Source organism: Macaca mulatta, chromosome 9 (genome assembly GCF_049350105.2).
Source record: "Macaca mulatta isolate MMU2019108-1 chromosome 9, T2T-MMU8v2.0, whole genome shotgun sequence".
Taxonomy (NCBI): Eukaryota; Metazoa; Chordata; class Mammalia; order Primates; family Cercopithecidae; genus Macaca; species Macaca mulatta.
In genome coordinates, this window is record NC_133414.1 from 91,617,060 (window position 1) to 91,636,740 (window position 19,681).

Below are 19,681 nucleotides of genomic sequence, written 5' to 3' on the forward strand. Positions count from 1 at the left end.
CACAATGGAATATTATTCAGCCATAGAAAAGAATGAAATCCTGTCATTTGCAACAACGTGGATGGAATTGGAGCTCATCATATGAAGTGAAATAAACCAGGCATGGAAAGACAAATAACACATGATCTTCTTCAGATGTGGGAGCTAAAAACGTTGATCTCATGGTGGTAGAGAGTAGAATGATGGTTGCCAGAAGCTGGGAAAGGTTGTTGGGAGGAATGAAGAGAGATTGTTTAACGGGTGCAAAAATATACTTAGAAGGAGTAAGTTCTAGTGTTTAATAGCATGATAGGGTGATTATAGTTCATAAAAATGTATATTTCAAAATAGCTAGAAGAGAATATTTGAAATGTTCCCAACACAAATAAATTATGTGTTTGAGGTGATGGATACGCTGATTGCCCTTATTTGATCATTACACATTGTAAGCACATTATCAAAATATATATATGTGCACACAAATATGTACAGTTATGTATCAAAAAACAACTATTTAGAAAGTGCCTTCCGCAGATAGAAATTTTAGCGTGCATTTATTTTGAATATTTGTAATCCTGCTGAATATACATTTTTAATTTCGTTAAAAAGCACATGCAGTTTGCCACCTTAGCCATTTTTAAATGTACAGTATTCTTAATTACGTGCACACTGATGTACAACAGATCTCTGGGACTTTTTCATCTTTTTATTTTATTTTATTTTATTTTTTGAGACAGAATCTTGCTCTGTCACCCAGGCTGGAGTGCAGTGGCATGATCTCAGCTCACTGTAACCTCTGCCTCCTGGGTTCAAGTGATTCTTCTGCCTCAGCCTCCCAAGTAGTTGGGTTTACAGGCATGTGCCACCACCTTTGGCTAATTTTTGTGTTTTTAGTAGAGACAGGGTTCCACCATGATGGCCAGGCTGGTTTTGAACTGCTGACCTCAAGTGATCTGGCTGCCTCGGTTTCCCAAAGTGCTGGCATTATAGGCATGAGCCACCGTTGCCTGGCCTACTTTTTCATCTTTTAAAACTCATGTCCACTGAACAACAACTCCTTTTTTCTCCCTTTTCCTGGCCCCTGGCAGCTAGCATTCTATTTTCTGTTTTCCAAGATTTTAACTGCTTTAAATATCTCATATAAGTGTAATCATGTAGTATTTATCTTTTTGTTAATTTCACTTAGCATAATGTCTTTAAGTTTCATCCATGCGTTAGCATAAGACAGAATTTTCCTTTTTGTAAAGGCAGTGACATTCTATTATATGCATATACAATGCATATTCATACATGCAATGCATATGCATGTATATATACAATATAATGACGTTCTATTGTATGCCTATACAACTTTTTTTTTTTTTTTTTTTTTTTTTTTTACCCATTCATCTGTCAATGGACATAGAAGTTGCTTCCACTTCTCAGCTATTGTGAATAATGTTATAATCAACACGGGTGTGCCTTTCTCAGATATTTTTCCTAGGATAGTGTATTAGTTCATTTTCACACTGCTATGAAGAACTACCTGAGATGTAATTTATGAAGAAAAGAGGTTTAATTAACTCAGTCCCACAGACTGTACAGGTGGTATGGCTGGGAAGGCCTCAGGAAACTTTCAGTCATGGTGGAAGGCAAAGGGGAAGCCCACACCTTCTTTACATGGCTGAGTAGGAGGGAGAGAGAGAGAAGGGGGAAGTGCTGCACACTTTCAGACTACCAGATCTTATGAGAACTCACCATCATGAGAACAGCAAGGGGGATATCTGCCCCCATGATCCAGTCACCTTCCACCAAGTCCCTCCACCAACACAGGGGATTACAATTCAACATGGGATTTAGGTGGGCACACAGAACCAAACCATATCAGATAGTTATCATTATCATAGATTGTTTGATATTATTCTAAAGATCTGGGATGCTTTCTTCTGATTTCTCCTTCCTTTTTGTTTTTTTTCCCTTTGTGTTTTAATTTGTATAATTTCTATTGACCTGACATCAAATTTACTGATTCTCCTTGGTTGTTTTGAGTCTAGTGATGAACCTGTAGAAAGCTTTCTTCATGTCTGTTACCATGTATTTTATTTCTACTATTTCCATTAAACTCTTAAAGTTTCTGTCTGATGGAAGCACTTGTCTTTTCATACATGTTGTGTACTTTTTCTCTTACAGCTTTAACATATTAATTATGGTTAAGTTCCCCTGTCTGATAATGTTAGCATCACTGTCATTTCTGATACTGGTCTGTATTTTACTGTATCTCTTGACAGTATTATTTTCCTTGCTTTTTTATGTGTTGTAATTTTTATTAAATTCTGGTGGGCATCATGGGTAGGACTGTAGCAAACTGAAGCCAACGGTATTTGTTACTGAAATGAATATACCTCTTCTGCTTGACTGATGATGTTGGTGATTTGAACCAATCTAATGAGGAGTTGAGGTAAATTTAAATATTGTTGTTATAATTGGTTTCTGTTACGGACTGAGTGTTTGTGTCCTTCAAAATTCATATGTTGAAGCCCCCCTCCCCTGGAAATGTAAGCGTATTTGGAGATTGCACCTTTATGGAGGTAAGTAAGGTTAAATGAGGTCATAAGGGTGAAGTCTTGACCCAACAGAATGTGTCATTATAAGAAAAGGCATTAGAGAGTTAGCTCTCTCTTTGTCTGCCATATGAGAACACAGTGAGAAGGTGACCTTCTACAGGCTAAGAGAGTCCATACTAGGAACCAAATCTCCCAGCACCTTGCTCTGGGACTTCTAGCCTTCAGAAATATGGAAAAATAAATTTCTATGGTTTAAGCTGCTCAGTCTATGGCATTTTGTTATGCACCACAGATTTGAAATTCTGCTAGTGTCATCTTTTGTTCAGGGTGGGCCTGATTTGCCAGAGGATTTTTCTCAGTATTCCTGTTTAACCCTCTGCTTTAGGTCTTCTTTGTGCACCTAGGCCTCAGAAGCGGTTTTCTCTATGTTCATGCCCCTCCCGCAAATGTAGATTACTGTTATTTTTTACTTGGTGATAGCTACCCCGGTGCTAGACTGAAGAGGTATCCTCTATTGTCTTGGCCCAGCTTCAATGTTAGGTATGCTCTGTGATCCTAAGTTTTGGGGAATGGGACTTGTTCAGGGATCCTGCCCCTCTTTCCTGTAGGAGTCAGACTGCCTTGTGTCTTCATCAGGTCCTTTGCATGAGTTTCCTTCCCACCCCCAGCAGTAGGAGACCTCTAAAGCTAGGACTGCACATGATATCCTGTCTTCCTTCACCCTCCCAGGGTTGGAGAATATTTTTCTTTATTCTTCTACCATCCACAATGGCTTGTCACCTGTTTCTTGGGGGCAACATGATTTGCTGCTCTTACCTCAACAACTTAAGACTTTTGGATCCAGAGGGGAAAAGGGTCTTTTTTAGTAGTGGTGCCTCACTTCCTCCATGCCTGTACCTCTGATGATCACTTTTTCTGGCTTTCTGCGTCTCTCTAGTCTTTTTCTTGACAGCCTGGAAGAAAATGTCGCAAGTGTTTGCAACTTCTTGGAGTTTTATACCCTCACTCGAATCTACACTTTGCCATTAGCTATTTGTTAAAAATTTTAGCTGTATTTTTCTAACCCCCTTGTAAGGTAACCCCACCATCCCATTCCCCTCCATGGGTGAGCCAGCGCTCTCATTTGTCTTTTTTTTTTCATGGTGTATGTCTTCCTTTAGATTTCAAGTTTGTTGGTTATTATCTCAACACTTTGATGGCTTCATGAAAAGTTATGATTTTGTAGATTATAAGTGGGAGCAATGCTTCTTTCAGCTTTCTGTATCCTAGATGGAAACTTGAAAGCACAGATTTTTTTCTCTGGCCCATTCTCTTTTCTTTTTATAGTACCCCAACTACACGTTTGTTAAAAACTCTTGGTATTACCTTACAGGTTTCTAATGCTGTATACATTTTTTTTTCTTTTTAGATACGTTTCTGTATTTGCTTTAATTTAGATATTTTGTATTGGTCTTTCTGAATGTTCTTTGCTCTTCTGTGATTGCTTATCTGTTGATTAAATCCCATTAATTAAATTTTTTATTTCAGATACTGTGCCTTTTCAGTTTTAGAGTTTTTTCATAGTTTATTTATCTCCTGAAGTACCTAATCTCTAGCATTTACGTTAATCTTTTTCTATAGTTTCTTTGGCATATTTATACTTTTTGTTTTAAAATGCTTGCTTGCTAATTACAATGACTTGGTCATCTCTATGTCATCTCCTATTAATGTTTCTCTTGATTGTGCTTCATGTTTTGCTGATATTTTGAGTATGTGTCATAATTTTTTCTTGAATCTAGGGCATTTTGTTTAAAGAACAGTGGGAAGTGATGTGTACTATTTTTTGTTTTGTTTTGATCCCCCATGGAGTACATGCCCTTTCCTGTGTTTAGGGTAAGGGACTGAGTTTAGTTGAGCTAGTGTTAGGCTGCAGTCTTAGATTCAGTGTATCTGTTATTGGCTCAGCCCATTCCAAGGTGCCTCATTTTTTATCTTGACAGTTTTTGAGCTGGGGGTGGGTATTTGGTTGCAGGCTGAGAAACTGTTGGTTGACTGTTGGTTTATTTGGATCCTGGAATTCACTCACCCAGAGAATGCCAAGATTACCACCTTCTATCTTCTCAAACATGAGGGGTTATGTTGCAGGGTGACTAATATGGGAGACATACTGGATCAAGCAATTTCTTTTTGTGTTGGGATTATTACAATCTCTAATCCATCCTGCTATCCCACACAGTTGTCTGTGGCTTGGCTGATTACTGCTTGCCTGATAAAATGTATTTGTCTAATGGGAAGATCACCTGTATCTAGACTGCGGTGTTTGCCCCAAGGCAGGGAAGCTGTCATGGTTCTCTGCTTATTTATGAAAGCTCAATTTTTATTTTCCTCTGGAATACTATTCATCAAAGCTTCTTTACTCATTTTAAGCTCCACAGAAAATGTTATAACCATGGGAATAAAGGCCTTGTGCTCCATCCAAACCTTCAGGAACAGAATTCTTCAGAAATTTTTAGTTATAGTGGACTACTCTTTGAAGTCTTTTGACTGTTTACCAACCAGTCTTATACTGAAAGATTAATATTTACCTTCCTTCTATTCTATATCTAGGCCTTTTAAAAATTTTAAACAATTTTTTTTAGAGAGGGGCTCTCGCTCTGTCACCCAGGTTGAAGTGCAGTGGCCTGATCATAGCTAATTGCAGCCTCAAACTCCTGGGCTCAAGGCATCTTCCCACCTCGTTCTCCTGAGTAGGTGGGACTATAGACACATACCACCATGCCCAGCTAATTTTCTTTTTTAAATGTTTTGTAGAAACAGGGTCTACTATGTTGCCCAGACTCACCTCAAACTCTTCCAGCCACAGACTATCAAAGTGCTGGAATTACAGGTGTGAGCCAGCAAGCTTGGCCTATTCTAAGTCTTAAGATTAAAAAAAAAAAAAAAACTTGATTTCTGTATCTCTTGAGACTTTCTGCTTCTGTTGGCTGAATTCTGCATTTTTGCCATTATTAAAAATTCTAGATCCTTTTGTAGTTCATAAGCACAATGATTGAGTTTTCATGCTCATGCGTGAGATATGCCTCACTCCAATCTTGTTGCAGTGTTAGCACATTACCTATCTGACAGAAAGAAAAAAATTCCTAACACTTGCCAAAAAGAAAAGGAAACTCAAGTGGCATATTTTATCAAAATTCTAAATATGTTATTTGAGCGATATTCTGACTAGCATGATTTTATAAAATCCCAATACATCAAAGTTTAAGATTTTAACATATAAATTTGGAATGTGTCTTCATGGTATAGGGGTAGGAACAGTGTTGGTGTATATATATGGCGACTTTATAAAAAGTCTCCCTCTTTGGACAGATTACAAAAAGTTGCCCCTTCCTGCTCTCGGCTTGTTGCCTGATTTCAGCCCTCATTTTACCCATTGGCTAGATGCCCTGGTACTATCTATATAATTGTATACAGTGCATTTGAATCAGCAAATGTTTTAGTTACTGTTAGATAAGACAGACTTGTAAAAAATTACCAAGTAGGAAATTCATATATTGCCACTGTTAACACAAATGTTCTTTTCTGGTTTTAAAAGTGGGGTCAATTTGTGCTATTGCTTTTAACTTGCTTCTTATAACTATAAATTAACATCTTATAGAAAACCTATTACTGAGGAATTTCTATACAAATTTACACTTATGTTCTATGTATTATAAAGCCTGAGGGTGCCAAAAGAGGTAGTGGTTGGAGACACTAAAATGAAGATATTTGGAATTTGTGTTCTGGTGCTTTGCATATAATAAGTACTGAAACATGTTGGTTGAATGTTAAAATTTCTGAAATAAGTAAAAGTAAACCCTTAAGTTTAATGGAAGTAGTTTACCTGTCACTTCAGGAACAAATCTATTTAATGAAGCAAGGTTTACTATTATTAAAGCATTAAAAAATTTCTGATTTTTGTTCTGTAGGTATACTACAACATCCAGATGGTACAGTTTTGAAACAGTTACAACCACCTCCAAGGGGCCCAAGAGAGCTGGAATTCTATAATATGGTAAGTGAGGTAAGATTTGTTTTGTTGTCTTCAAAGTGTTTTTCAGAGTTTTCTGGTGGTGACTCACAGTTAGACACATATTTGACAGCATAGTCACTGTATGCATATAACGGAAACAAAAGCTTCATGGAAAGCAGTGCTTATCTTTACTGTATGTGATGCAGTCTAGTATTTTCTATTCTATTTCAATTCTTAGATTCTTCTTTTGTGTTTATGGTAGATACTTCTTCTCAGGTTAAGGAAATTAAAATACCCTCTGTGTGAGGCAACGTTTTGTCAAGATACAAATGATATACTCTGTTGGTTTCATAAAGGGACTATTTACAAAGGTAGGGTTAGAGCTTATGGCAACCTGCAAGAGATGTTATAATGTTATACCATCCCTGGGCCTGAAGTGGAGAGAGTGATTCCCGGAATCTAGGGAAGGTAACTTTATGAGAAGACATGACCTGTTAAGGAGGGAGCTAGAAAAGTAAGTAACTGACCTAAACTCTTCTCATACCCTCCAGTCTCTTGTTTGTGTCTTCTAAGGGCAAGAGGGCAAGGGACCTCACTGATGGAGTTGATTCAAGTCAGCCTCTTGGGTGGAGAAGGGTGGAGTGGGAAAGGGACGATACATAGCCTCTTTTCTGTTTTGATTTTTTTCTTTTTTGAGATAGAGTCTGGCTCGTTGCCCAGGCTGAAGTACAGTGGCATGATCTTGATTCATTGCAACCTCTGCCTCCCAGGCTCAAGCTATTCTCCCAGCTCAGCCTGTGCCTCCTAACTAATCGGAACTGCAGGCGTGTGCCACAAAGCCCGGGTAATTTTTGTATTTTTTTGTAGAGATGGGGTCTCACTTTGTTGTCCAGGCTGGTCTAAAACACTTAAGCTCAAGTGATCCTCTCACCTCAGCATCTCCCCACCCCACCCCACCCAACCTCCCCACAGTAGCTGGAACTACAGGCACAGGCCAGCAAGCCTGGCTAATTTTAAAATAGTTTTTTTTTTTTGTAGAGATGGGGTTTTACCATGTTGTCCAGGCTGGTCTTGAACTCCTGGGCTCAGGCAGTCCCCCTGCCTCTGCCTCCCAAAGTTCTGTGTTATTGGTCTATTCTGAGGTTCAACTTCTTCCTGGTTTAGTCTTGGCAGGGTGTATATGTCCAGGAATTTATCTACTTCTAGATTTTGTAGTTTATTTGCGTAGAGTTGTTTATAGTATTCTCTGATGGTAGTTTGTATTTCTGTGGGATCGGTGGTGATATCCCCTTTATCATTTTTTATTGCGTCTATTTGATTCTTCTCTCTTTGCTGCTTTGTTAGTCTTGCTGGCGATCTATCAGTTTTGTTGATCTTTTCAAAAAACCAGCTGCTGGATTCATTATTTGAAGGGTTTTTTGTGTCTCTCTTTCAGCTCTGCTCTGATCTTAGTTATTTTTTGCCTTCTGCTAGCTTTCGAATGTGTTTGCTCTTGCTTCTCTAGTTCTTTTAATTGTGATGTTAGGGTGTCAATTTTAGATCTTTCCTGCTTTCTCTTGTGGGCATTTAGTGCTATAAATTTCCCTCTACGCACTGCTTTAAATGTGTCCCCGAGATTCTGGTACATGTGTCTTTGTTCTCATTGTTTTCAAAGAACATCTTTATTTCTGCCTTCATTTCGTTATGTACCCAGTTGTCATTCAGGAGCAAGTTGTTCAGTTTCCATGTAGTTGTGTGGTTTTGAGTGAGTTTCTTAATCCTGAATTCTAGTTTGATTGCACTGTGGTCTGAGAGATAGTTTGTTGTGATTTCTATTCTTTTACATTTCCTGAGGAGTGCTTTACTTCCAATTATGTGGTCGATTTTAGAATAAGTGCGATGTGGTGCTGAGAAGAATGTATATTCTGTTGATTTGAGGTGGAGAGTTCTGTAGATGTCTATTAGGTCTGCTTGGTGCAGGGCTGAGTTCAAGTCCTGGATATCCTTCTTAACCTTCTGTCTCGTCTGTCTAATGTTGACAATGGGGTGTTAAAGTCTCCCATTATTATTGTGTGGGAGTATAAGTCTTTTTAGGTCTCTCAGGACTTGCCTTATGAATCTGGGTGCTCCTGTGTTGGGTGAATATATATTTAGGATAGTTAGCTCTACTTGTTGAATTGTGTATAATGGACTTCTTTGTCTCTTTTGATCTTTGTTGGTTTAAAGTCTGTTTTATCAGAGACTAGGATTGCAACCTTTGCTTTTTTTTGCTTTCCATTTACTTGGTAGATCTTCCTCCATCCCTTTATTTTGAGCCTGTGTGCGTCTTTGCATGTGAGATGGGTCTCCAGAATATAGCACACCAATGGGTTTTGATTTTTTTTGTCCAATATTCCAGTCTGTGTCTTTTAATTGGAGCATTTAGCCCATTTACATTTAAGTTTAATATTTTTAAGTGTGAATTTGATCCTGTCATTATAATGTTGGCTGGTTATTTTGCCCGTTAATTGATGCAGTTTTTTCATAACATCAGTGGTCTGTACAATTTGGTGTGTTTTTGCAGTGGTAGTACTGGTTGTTTCTTTACAGGTTTAGTGCTTACTTCAGGAGCTTTTGTAAGGCAGGTCTGGTGGTGACAAAGTCTCTCAGCATTTACTTGTCTAAAGGATTTTATTTCTCCTTCACTTATGAAGCTTAGTTTGGCTGGATATGAAATTCTGGGTTGAAAATTCTTTTCTTTAAGAATGTTGAATATTGGCCCCCACTCTTTTCTGGCTTTAGGGTTTCTGCCAAGAGATCCGCTGTTAGTCTGATGGGCTTCCCTTTGTGGGTAATACAACCTTTCTCTCTGGCTGCCCTTAACACTTTTTCCTTCATTTCAACCATTCGTGAATCTGACTATTACGTGTCTTGGAGTTGCTCTTCTCGAGAAGTATCTTTGTGGCGTTCTCTGTATTTCCTGAATTTGAATGTTGGCCTGCTTCGCTAGGTTGGGGAAGTTCTCCTGGATAGTATCTTGAAGAGTGTTTTCTAACTTGGTTCCTTTCTCCCCGTTGCTTCCAGGTATACCAGTCAAACATAGATTTGGTCTTTTCACATAGTCCCATATTTCTTGGAGGCTTTGTTCATTTCTTTTTACTCTTTTTTCTCTAACCTTGTCTTCTCGCTTTATTTCATTAATTTGATCTTCAATCACTGATACCCTTTCTTCCACTGTTAGAATTGGCTATTGAAACTTGTGTATGCATCACAAAGTTCTCTTGCCATGGTTTTGAGCTCTATCAGGTCATTTAAGGACGTCTCTATACTGTTTATTCTAGTTAGCTAACTCGTCAAAGTCATTCTCTGTCCAGCTTTGTACCATTGCTGGCAAGGAGATGTGATCCTTTGGAGGAGAAGAGACGCTCTGATTTTTGAATTTTCAGTTTTTCTGCTCTGGTTTCTCCCTATCTTTGTGGTTTTATCTACCTTTTGTCTTTGATGTTGTTGACCTACAGATGGGATTTTGGTGTAGATGAAGTTTTTGTTGATGTTGATGCTATTCCTTTCTGTTTGTTAGTTTTCCTTCTAACAGGTCCCTCAGCTCTAGGTCTGTTGGAGTTTGCTGGAGGTCCACTCAAGACCCTGTTTGCCTGGGTATCACCAGTGGAGGCTGCAGAACAGCAAATGCTGCACAACAGCAAATATTGCTGCCTGATCCTTCCTCTGGAAGCTTTGTCCCAGAGGAGCAGCCGCCTATATGAGCTGTCTGTTGGCCCCTACTGGGAGGTGTCTCCCAGTTAGGGTATACGGGGGTCAGGGACACACTTGAGGAGGCAGTCTGTCTATTCTCAGAGCTCAAATGCCATGCTGGGAGAACCACTGCTGTCTTCAGAGCTGTCAGACAGGGATGTTTAAGTCTGCAGAAGTTGTCTGCTGCCTTTTGTTCAGCTATGCTCTGCCCACAGAGTTGGAGTCTAGAGGCGATAGGCCTTGTTGGGCTGTGGTGGGCTCCACCCCGTTCAAGCTTCCCAGCTTCTTTGTTTACCTACTCAAGCCTCAGCAATGGTGGTCTCCCCTCCCCCAGCCAGGCTGTCGCCTCACAGTTCGATCTCAGACTGCTGTGCTAGCAGTGATCAAGGCTCCATTGGCATGGGACCCACTGAGCCATGCACAGGAGAGAATCTCCTTACCTGCCAGTTGTTAAGACCTTGGGAAAAGCGCAGTATTTGGGTGGGAGTGTCCCGTTTTTCCAGGTAGTCTGTCATGGCTTCCTTTGGCTAGGAAAGGGAAATCCCCCAACCTCTTGTGCTTCCCTGGTGAGGCAAGCATGGATCACGCTGGGAGCTGCTACTGGAGCTGTTCCTATTCGGCCATCTTGGAATGTCCCCCTCTTTCTTTTTCTTTCTTTCCTCTTTTTTGTGCTTTCTTTCTTTCATTTTTTCCTGGGAAGGGATATATTTTTAACCAGTGATTCAGTTTCTTAAAGTTCTTCAGATTTTTATTTTATTTGTTAGTGTGATAGTACAATATATTTAGATTACTTTTTTTCTTTTGAGAGATGGTCTTGCTATTGCCCAGGCTGCAGTGCAGTGGCATGATCTCTGCTCATTGCAACCTCCAGCTCCAAGGTTCAAGTGATTCTCCTGCCTCAGCTTCCTGAGTAGCTGGGATTACAGGCGCATGCCACCATGCCTGGCTAATTTTTGTATTTTTGGTAGAGATGGGGTTTTGCCATGTTGGCCAGGCTGGTCTGGAACTCCTGACCTCAGGTTATCCACCTACCTCAGCCTCCCAAAGTGCTGGCATTACAGGCGTTAGCCACCGCGCCTGGCCTAGATTGCTTTTTAAATACAAATTGCCCTCTTGACAAAGCTTTTCCTAGTATTAAAAAAAATTATGCTCTATCAGTTGAGATTCCCTTTTCATTCCTAATATTGTTTATTTGCTACTTCTCTGTTTTTGTCTGTAAGGTTAGCTGCCAGCATTCTTGGAGTTCAGTGGTTGGGGGAGGCAGAAGGAAGCCAAGATTTTTATTTTTCAGGATTTAGAATTTTATTTAGTCTCCATGTTTCAGTATAGTAACTCTATCCTCAGCTCTGCCTCATCCTTGAGTTCTGAGATCCTTTGGTTCAGGTCCTGAGTGAACCTCTGTGAAGCCCAAACATCACTGCTTGTGTTAACACTTTTGTTTCATAGGCATGCAAAACTAAGAAGAATTCCCTTTTTTTTCCTTGAGAGCTCAGCGATGCATTTAAGAAAATATTTGTTATATTTTATACTACATTTCAAGATAGAAAGGTTTTTAGGTTATCTTAGGCTGAGGCGGGCGGATCAGGAGGTCAGGAGATCGAGACCATCCTGGCTAACATGGTGAAACCTCGTCCCTACTAAAAATACAAAAAATTAGCCAGGCGTGGTGGCGGATACCTGTAGTCCCAGCTACCTGGGAGGTTGAGGCAGGAGAATGATGTAAACCCAGGAGGCAGAGCTTGCAGTAAGCTGAGATCATGCCACTGCACTCCAGCCTGGGCGACAGAGCGAGACTCCATCTCAAAAAACAAAAAACAACAACAAAAAGAAAGGTTCTTACGTTATCTTGCCTGGCATGTTGCAGTAAACACCAGCCCCACTACTTTAAAAAATATTCTAAATAAGAAGAGAAAATTTATCTGTCTTTCATTTCCGTTCCAGAATTAAACTATCAGTAGTTTCAAATGAATATTTATCATTTTTCCTGTGCCTTTGCAGAGATGATACCCATATATGTATCTTTCTTAATTCCATAGACCTGCTATATATATTTGTAACTAATATGCCTTTTATCTTTTTCATTTATAAATATAGCATGGAGTTCTTTAGATAGTACACAGAGATCTACTTCATTCCTCCATCTTGTAATTAGCTCATCCTCAGCACTGCACCCATGGTCATTGTGCTAGGAATGGAGGGATGTTCAGGTACACTTGCTCTAAGTTACCTTGGCCTGGAAGTGACTAATATGAATCACTTCTACTAACAATTCAACAGGGGAGTCTGGGAAATACAATGTACCACATGGATATTTGGTCTGCCAAGAATCTGCCACACTTGAATTTATTCTGAAGAATTATGTTGCATACAACTACTTGACATAAATATGGTTTGGCATATATAATTAGATTCTAATACTAAGTTTTCGTAAGCATTTTACACCAGTAAACTTCATTGGTTTTAAATAATTAGGTAGGGAATATTTAGAGAAAGTTCATTAGATAAAATGTGTTACATGTCATTTTTTTTTTTTTAAATTTATTTATTATTATTATACTTTAAGTTGTAGGGTACATGTGCATAACGTGCAGGTTTGTTACATATGTATACTTGTGCCATGTTGGTGTGCTGCACCCATCAACTTGTCATTTACATCAGGTATAACTCCCAATGCAATCCCTCCGCCCTCCCCCCTCCCCATGACAGGCCCCTGTGTGTGATATTCCCCTTCCTGAGTCCAAGTGATCTCATTGTTCAGTTCCCACCTATGAGTGAGAACATGCGGTGTTTGGTTTTCTGTTCTTGTGATAGATTGCTAAGAATGATGGTTTCCAGCTGCATCCATGTTCCTACAAAGGACACAAACTCATCCTTTTTGATGGCTGCATAGTATTCCATGGTGTATATGTGCCACATTTTCTTAATCCAATCTGTCACTGATGGACATTTGGGTTGATTCCAAGTCTTTGCTATTGTGAATAGTGCTGCAATAAACATACGAGTGCATGTGTCTTTATAGCAGCATAATTTATAATCCTTTGGGTATATACCCAGTAATGGGATGGCTGGGTCATATGGTACATCTAGTTCTAGATCCTTGAGGAATCGCCATACTGTTTTCCATAATGGTTGAACTAGTTTACAATCCCACCAACAGTGTAAAAGTTTCCTATTTCTCCACATCCTCTCCAGCACCTGTTGTTTCCTGACTTTTTAATGATCGCCATTCTAACTGGTGTGAGATGGTATCTCATTGTGGTTTTGATTTGCATTTCTCTGATGGCCAGTGATGATGAGCATTTTTTCATGTGTCTGTTGGCTGTATGAATGTCTTCTTTTGAGAAATGTCTGTTCATATCCTTTGCCCACTTTTTGATGGGGTTGTTTGTTTTTTTCTTGTAAATTTGTTTGAGTTCTTTGTAGGTTCTGGATATTAGCCCTTTGTCAGATGAGTAGATTGCAAAAATTTTCTCCCATTCTGTAGGTTGCCTGTTCACTCTGATGGTAGTTTCTTTTGCTGTGCAGAAGCTCTTTAGTTTAATGAGATCCCATTTGTCAATTTTGGCTTTTGCTGCCGTTGCTTTTGGTGTTTTAGACATGAAGTCTTTGCCCATGCCTATGTCCTGAATGGTACTACCTAGGTTTTCCTCTAGGATTTTTATGGTATTAGGTCTAACATTTAAGTCTCTAATCCATCTTGAATTAATTTTCGTATAAGGAGTAAGGAAAGGATCCAGTTTCAGCTTTCTACTTATGGCTAGCCAATTTTCCCAGCACCATTTATTAAATAGGGAATCCTTTCCCTATTTCTTGTTTCTCTCAGGTTTGTCAAAGATCAGATGGCTGTAGATGTGTGGTATTATTTCTGAGGACTCTGTTCTGTTCCATTGGTCTATATCTCTGTTTTGGTACCAGTACCATGCTGTTTTGGTTACTGTAGCCTTGTAGTATAGTTTGAAGTCAGGTAGCATGATGCCTCCAGCTTTGTTCTTTTGACTTAGGATTGTCTTGGAGATGCGGGCTCTTTTTTGGTTCCATATGAACTTTAAAGCAGTTTTTTCCAATTCTGTGAAGAAACTCATTGGTAGCTTGATGGGGATGGCATTGAATCTATAAATTACCTTGGGCAGTATGGCCATTTTCACAATATTGATTCTTCCTATCCATGAGCATGGTATGTTCTTCCATTTGTTTGTGTCCTCTTTTATTTCCCTGAGCAGTGGTTTGTAGTTCTCCTTGAAGAGGTCCTTTACATCCCTTGTAAGTTGGATTCCTAGGTATTTTATTCTCTTTGAAGCAATTGTGAATGGAAGTTCATTCCTGATTTGGCTCTCTGTTTGTCTGTTACTGGTGTATAAGAATGCTTGTGATTTTTGCACATAAATTTTGTATCCTGAGACTTTGCTGAAGTTGCTTATCAGCTTAAGGAGATTTTGGGCTGAGACAATGGGGTTTTCTAAATATACAATCATGTCATCTGCAAACAGGGACAGTTTGACTTCTTCTTTTCCTAACTGAATACCCTTGATTTCTTTCTCTTGCCTAATTGCCCTAGCCAGAACTTCCAACACTATGTTGAATAGGAGTGGTGAGAGAGGGCATCCCTGTCTTGTGCCAGTTTTCAAAGGGAATTTTTCCAGTTTTTGCCCATTCAGTATGATATTGGCTGTGGGTTTGTCATAAATAGCTCTTATTATTTTGAGGTACGTTCCATCAATACCGAATTTATTGAGCGTTTTTAGCATGAAGGGCTGTTGAATTTTGTCAAAAGCCTTTTCTGCATCTATTGAGATAATCATGTGGTTCTTGTCTTTGGTTCTGTTTATATGCTGGATTATGTTTATTGATTTGCGAATGTTGAACCAGCCTTGCATCCCAGGGATGAAGCCCACTTGATCATGGTGGATAAGCTTTTTGATGTGTTGCTGAATCCGGTTTGCCAGTATTTTATTGAGGATTTTTGCATCGATGTTCATCAGGGATATTGGTCTAAAATTCTCTTTTTTTGTTGTGTCTCTGCCAGGCTTTGGTATCAGGATGATGTTGGCCTCATAAAATGAGTTAGGGAGGATTCCCTCTTTTTCTATTGATTGGAATCGTTTCAGAAGGAATGGTACCAACTCCTCCTTGTACCTCTGGTAGAATTCAGCTGTGAATCCATCTGGTCCTGGACTTTTTTTGGTTGGTAGGCTATTAATTATTGCCTCAATTTCAGAGCCTGCTATTGGTCTATTCAGGGATTCAACTTCTTCCTGGTTTAGTCTTGGAAGAGTGTAAGTGTCCAGGAAATTATCCATTTCTTCTAGATTTTCCAGTTTATTTGCGTAGAGGTGTTTATAGTATTATCTGATGGTAGTTTGTATTTCTGTGGGGTCGGTGGTGATATCCCCTTTATCATTTTTAATTGCGTCGATTTGATTCTTCTCTCTTTTCTTCTTTATTAGTCTTGCTAGTGGTCTGTCAATTTTGTTGATCTTTTCAAAAAACCAACTCCTGGATTCATTGATTTTTTGGAGAGTTTTTTGTGTCTCTATCTCCTTCAGTTCTGCTCTGATCTTAAGTTATTTCTAGCCTTCTGCTAGTTTTCGAATGTGTTTGCTCTTGCTTCTCTAGTTCTTTTAATTGCGATGTTAGAGTGTCAATTTTAGATCTTTCCTGCTTTCTCTTGTGGGCATTTAGTGCTATAAATTTCCCTCTACACACTGCTTTAAATGTGTCCCAGAGATTCTGGTATGTTGTATCTTTGTTCTCATTGGTTTCAAAGAACATCTTTATTTCTGCCTTCATTTCGTTATGTACCCAGTAGTCATTCAGGAGCAGGTTGTTCAGTTTCCATGTAGTTGAGCGGTTTTGATTGAGTTTCTTAGTCCTGAGTTCTAGTTTGATTGCACTGTGGTCTGAGAGACAGTTTGTTATAATTTCTGTTCTTGTACATTTGCTGAGGAGTGCTTTACTTCCAATTACGTGGTCGATTTTGGAGTAAGTAGGATGTGGTGCTGAGAAGAATGTATATTCTGTTGATTTGGGGTGGAGAGTTCTATAGATGTCTATTAGGTCTGCTTGCTGCAGAGATGAGTTCAATTCCTGGATATCCTTGTTAACTTTCTGTCTCATTGATCTGTCTAATGTTGACAGTGGAGTGTTGAAGTCTCCCATTATTATTGTATGGGAGTCTAAGTCTCTTTGTAAGTCTCTAAGGACTTGCTTTATGAATCTGGGTGCTCCTGTATTGGGTGCATATATATTTAGGATAGTTAGCTCTTCCTGTTGAATTGATCCCTTTACCATTATGTAATGGCCTTCTTTGTCTCTTTTGATCTTTGATGGTTTAAAGTCTGTTTTATCAGAGACTAGTATTGCAACCCCCGCTTTTTTTTGTTCTCCATTTGCTTGGTAAATCTTCCTCCATCCCTTTATTTTGAGCCTATGTATGTCTCTGCGTGTGAGATGGGTCTCCTGAATACAGCAGACTGATGGGTCTTGACTCTTTATCCAGTTTGCCAGTCTGTGTCTTTTAATTGGAGCATTTAGTCCATTTACATTTAAGGTTAAGATTGTTATGTGTGAACTTGATCCTGCCATTATGATATTAACTGGTTATTTTGCTCGTTAGTTGATGCAGTTTCTTCCTAGCCTCGATGGTCTTTACATTTTGGCATGTTTTTGCAATGGCTGGTACCGGTTGTTCCTTTCCATGTTTAGTGCTTCCTTCAGGATCTCTTGTAAGGCAGGCCTAGTGGTGACAAAATCTCTAAGCATTTGCTTATCTGTAAAGGATTTTATTTCTCCTTCACTTATGAAACTTAGTTTGGCTGGATATGAAATTCTGGGTTTAAAATTCTTTTCTTTAAGAATGTTGAATATTGGCCCCCACTCTCTTCTGGCTTGGAGAGTTTCTGCCGAGAGATCTGCTGTTAGTCTGATGGGCTTCCCTTTGTGGGTAACCCGACCTTTCTCTCTGGCTGCCCTTAAGATTTTTTCCTTCATTTCAACTTTGGTGAATCTGGCAATTATGTGTCTTGGAGTTGCTCTTCTCAAGGAGTATCTTTGTGGCGTTCTCTGTATTTCCTGGATTTGAATGTTGGCCTGCCCTACTAGGTTGGGGAAGTTCTCCTGGATGATATCCTGAAGAGTGTTTTCCAACTTGGTTCCATTTTCCCCCTCACTTTCAGGCACCCCAATCAGACGTAGATTTGGTCTTTTTATATAATCCCATACTTCTTGCAGGCTTTGTTCATTTCTTTTTCTTCTTTTTTCTTTTGGTTTCTCTTCTCGCTTCATTTCATTCATTTGATCCTCAATCGCAGATACTCTTTCTTCCAGTTGATCGAGTCGGTTACTGAAGCTTGTGCATTTGTCACGTATTTCTCGTGTCATGGTTTTCATCTCTTTCATTTCGTTTATGACCTTCTCTGCATTAATTACTCTAGCCATCAATTCTTCCACTTTTTTTTCAAGATTTTTAGTTTCTTTGCGCTGGGTACGTAATTCCTCCTTTAGCTCTGAGAAATGTGATGGACTGAAGCCTTCTTCTCTCATCTCGTCAAAGTCATTCTCCGTCCAGCTTTGATCCGTTGCTGGCGATGAGCTGCGCTCCTTTGCCGGGGGAGATGTGCTCTTATTTTTTGAATTTCCAGCTTTTCTGCCCTGCTTTTTCCCCATCTTTGTGGTTTTATCTGCCTCTCGTCTTTGATGATGGTGATGTACTGATGGGGTTTTGGTGTAGGTGTCCTTCCTGTTTGATAGTTTTCCTTCTAACAGTCAGGACCCTCAGCTGCAGGTCTGTTGGAGATTGCTTGAGGTCCACTCCAGACCCTGTTTGCCTGGGTATCAGCAGCAGAGGCTGCAGAAGATAGAATATTTTTGAACAGCGAGTGTACCTGTCTGATTCTTGCTTTGGAAGCTTCCTCTCAGGGGTGTACTCCACCCTGTGAGGTGTGGGGTGTCAGACTGCCCCTAATGGGGGATGTCTCCCAGTTAGGCTACTCAGGGGTCAGGGACCCACTTGAGCAGGGAGTCTGTCCCTTCTCAGATCTCAACCTCCGTGTTGGGAGATCCACTGCTCTCTTCAAAGCTGTCAGACAGAGTCGTTTGCGTCTGCAGAGGTTTCTGCCAAGTTTGTTATTGTTTACTGTGCCCTGTCCCCAGAGTTGGAGTCTACAGAGACAGGCAGGTTTCCTTGAGCTGCTGTGAGCTCCACCCAGTTCGAGCTTCCCAGCAGCTTTGTTTACCTACTTAAGCCTGAGCAATGGCGGGCGCCCCTCCCCCAGCCTCGCTGCTGCCTTGCCGGTAGATCACAGACTGCTGTGCTAGCAATGAGGGAGGATCCGTGGGTGTGGGACCCTCCCGGCCAGGTGTGGGATATGATCTCCTGGTGTGCCTGTTTGCTTAAAGCGCAGTATTGGGGTGGGAGTTACCCGATTTTCCAGGTGTTGTGTGTCTCAGTTCCCCTGGCTAGGAAAAGGGATTCCCTTCCCCCTTGCGCTTCCCAGGTGAGGCAATGCCTCGCCCTGCTTCAGCTCTCGCTGGTCGGGCTGCAGCAGCTGACCAGCACCGATCGTCCGGCACTCCCCAGTGAGATGAACCCAGTACCTCAGTTGAAAATGCAGAAATCACCGGTCTTCTGTGTCGCTCGCGCTGGGAGTTGGAGACTGGAGCTGTTCCTATTCGGCCATCTTGCTCCGCCCCTCCACATGTCATTTTTTTTTTTTTTTTTTTTTTTTTCTTTTTTTTTGAGACAGAGTCTCGCTCTGCCGCCCAGGCTGGAGTGCAGTGGCGTGATCTTGGCTCACTGCAAGCTCCGCCTCCCGGGTTCACGCCATTCTCCTGCCTCAGCCTCCCGAGTAGCTGGGACTACAGGCGCCCGCCACCTCGCCCGGCTAGTTTTTTTTTGTATTTTTTTAGTAGAGACGGGGTTTCACTGTGTTAGCCAGGATGGTCTCGATCTCCTGACCTCGTGATCCGCCCGTCTCGGCCTCCCAAAGTGCTGGGATTACAGGCTTGAGCCACCGCGCCCGGCCCACATGTCATTTTTTTAAACAAAAAATATTCTCTCTTTTCTTCTAGGAAAACTAGAATCTAGTTCTAGGATATTAGAATTTTCTAGTATCTTTTAGAATTATTAACGGTTACAAATCAAGGAATTAAATGAGCAGCAATTAGACTTACACTGTGTTAAAGGATATTTTTAAAAAAAGATAAAAGCAAAAATCACCTTATAGATATAAAATAAATATGTGTTAAAGATTTGCTTTAACGTATTGTTTAATGAGGGAACCAGATAGATGTTAAAACTTGTTCAAAAGAGAAGTTAAAGAAACACACATTTATCTGGAATAATGGAAGTTTGACGTAAATTTTCATATTGCCACTACATTTCCTCCTCTCAGCGTGCATGGAGGAAAGTCAGAAGAACATCCTCTGGCCAGAATATATTTACATGTCTATGGACAAGAGTTAT

General features: G+C 40.2%; 1 protein-coding gene and 1 non-coding gene across 5 annotated transcripts in view; both read left to right on the forward strand.

The window, feature by feature from the left end:
* The window catches only part of IPMK (inositol polyphosphate multikinase), an 84,629-nt gene that overhangs the window by 19,351 nt on the left and 45,597 nt on the right, over positions 1–19,681 (forward strand). For 2 of the 4 annotated variants that reach the window (XM_015147592.3, XM_077946737.1), the window contains exon 2: positions 6,467–6,552. In XM_015147592.3, the coding sequence (XP_015003078.1) occupies positions 6,467–6,552 (86 nt within the window). Of the gene's footprint in view, positions 1–6,466; positions 6,562–19,681 lie in introns of all 4 variants that reach the window. The other 2 variants (XM_015147591.3, XM_077946736.1) reach the window with 1 other exon arrangement.
* On the forward strand, positions 5,523–5,626 carry LOC114670236 (small nucleolar RNA U13). The gene has a single exon (XR_003719717.1). It is a non-coding gene; the product is annotated as a small nucleolar RNA U13 (small nucleolar RNA).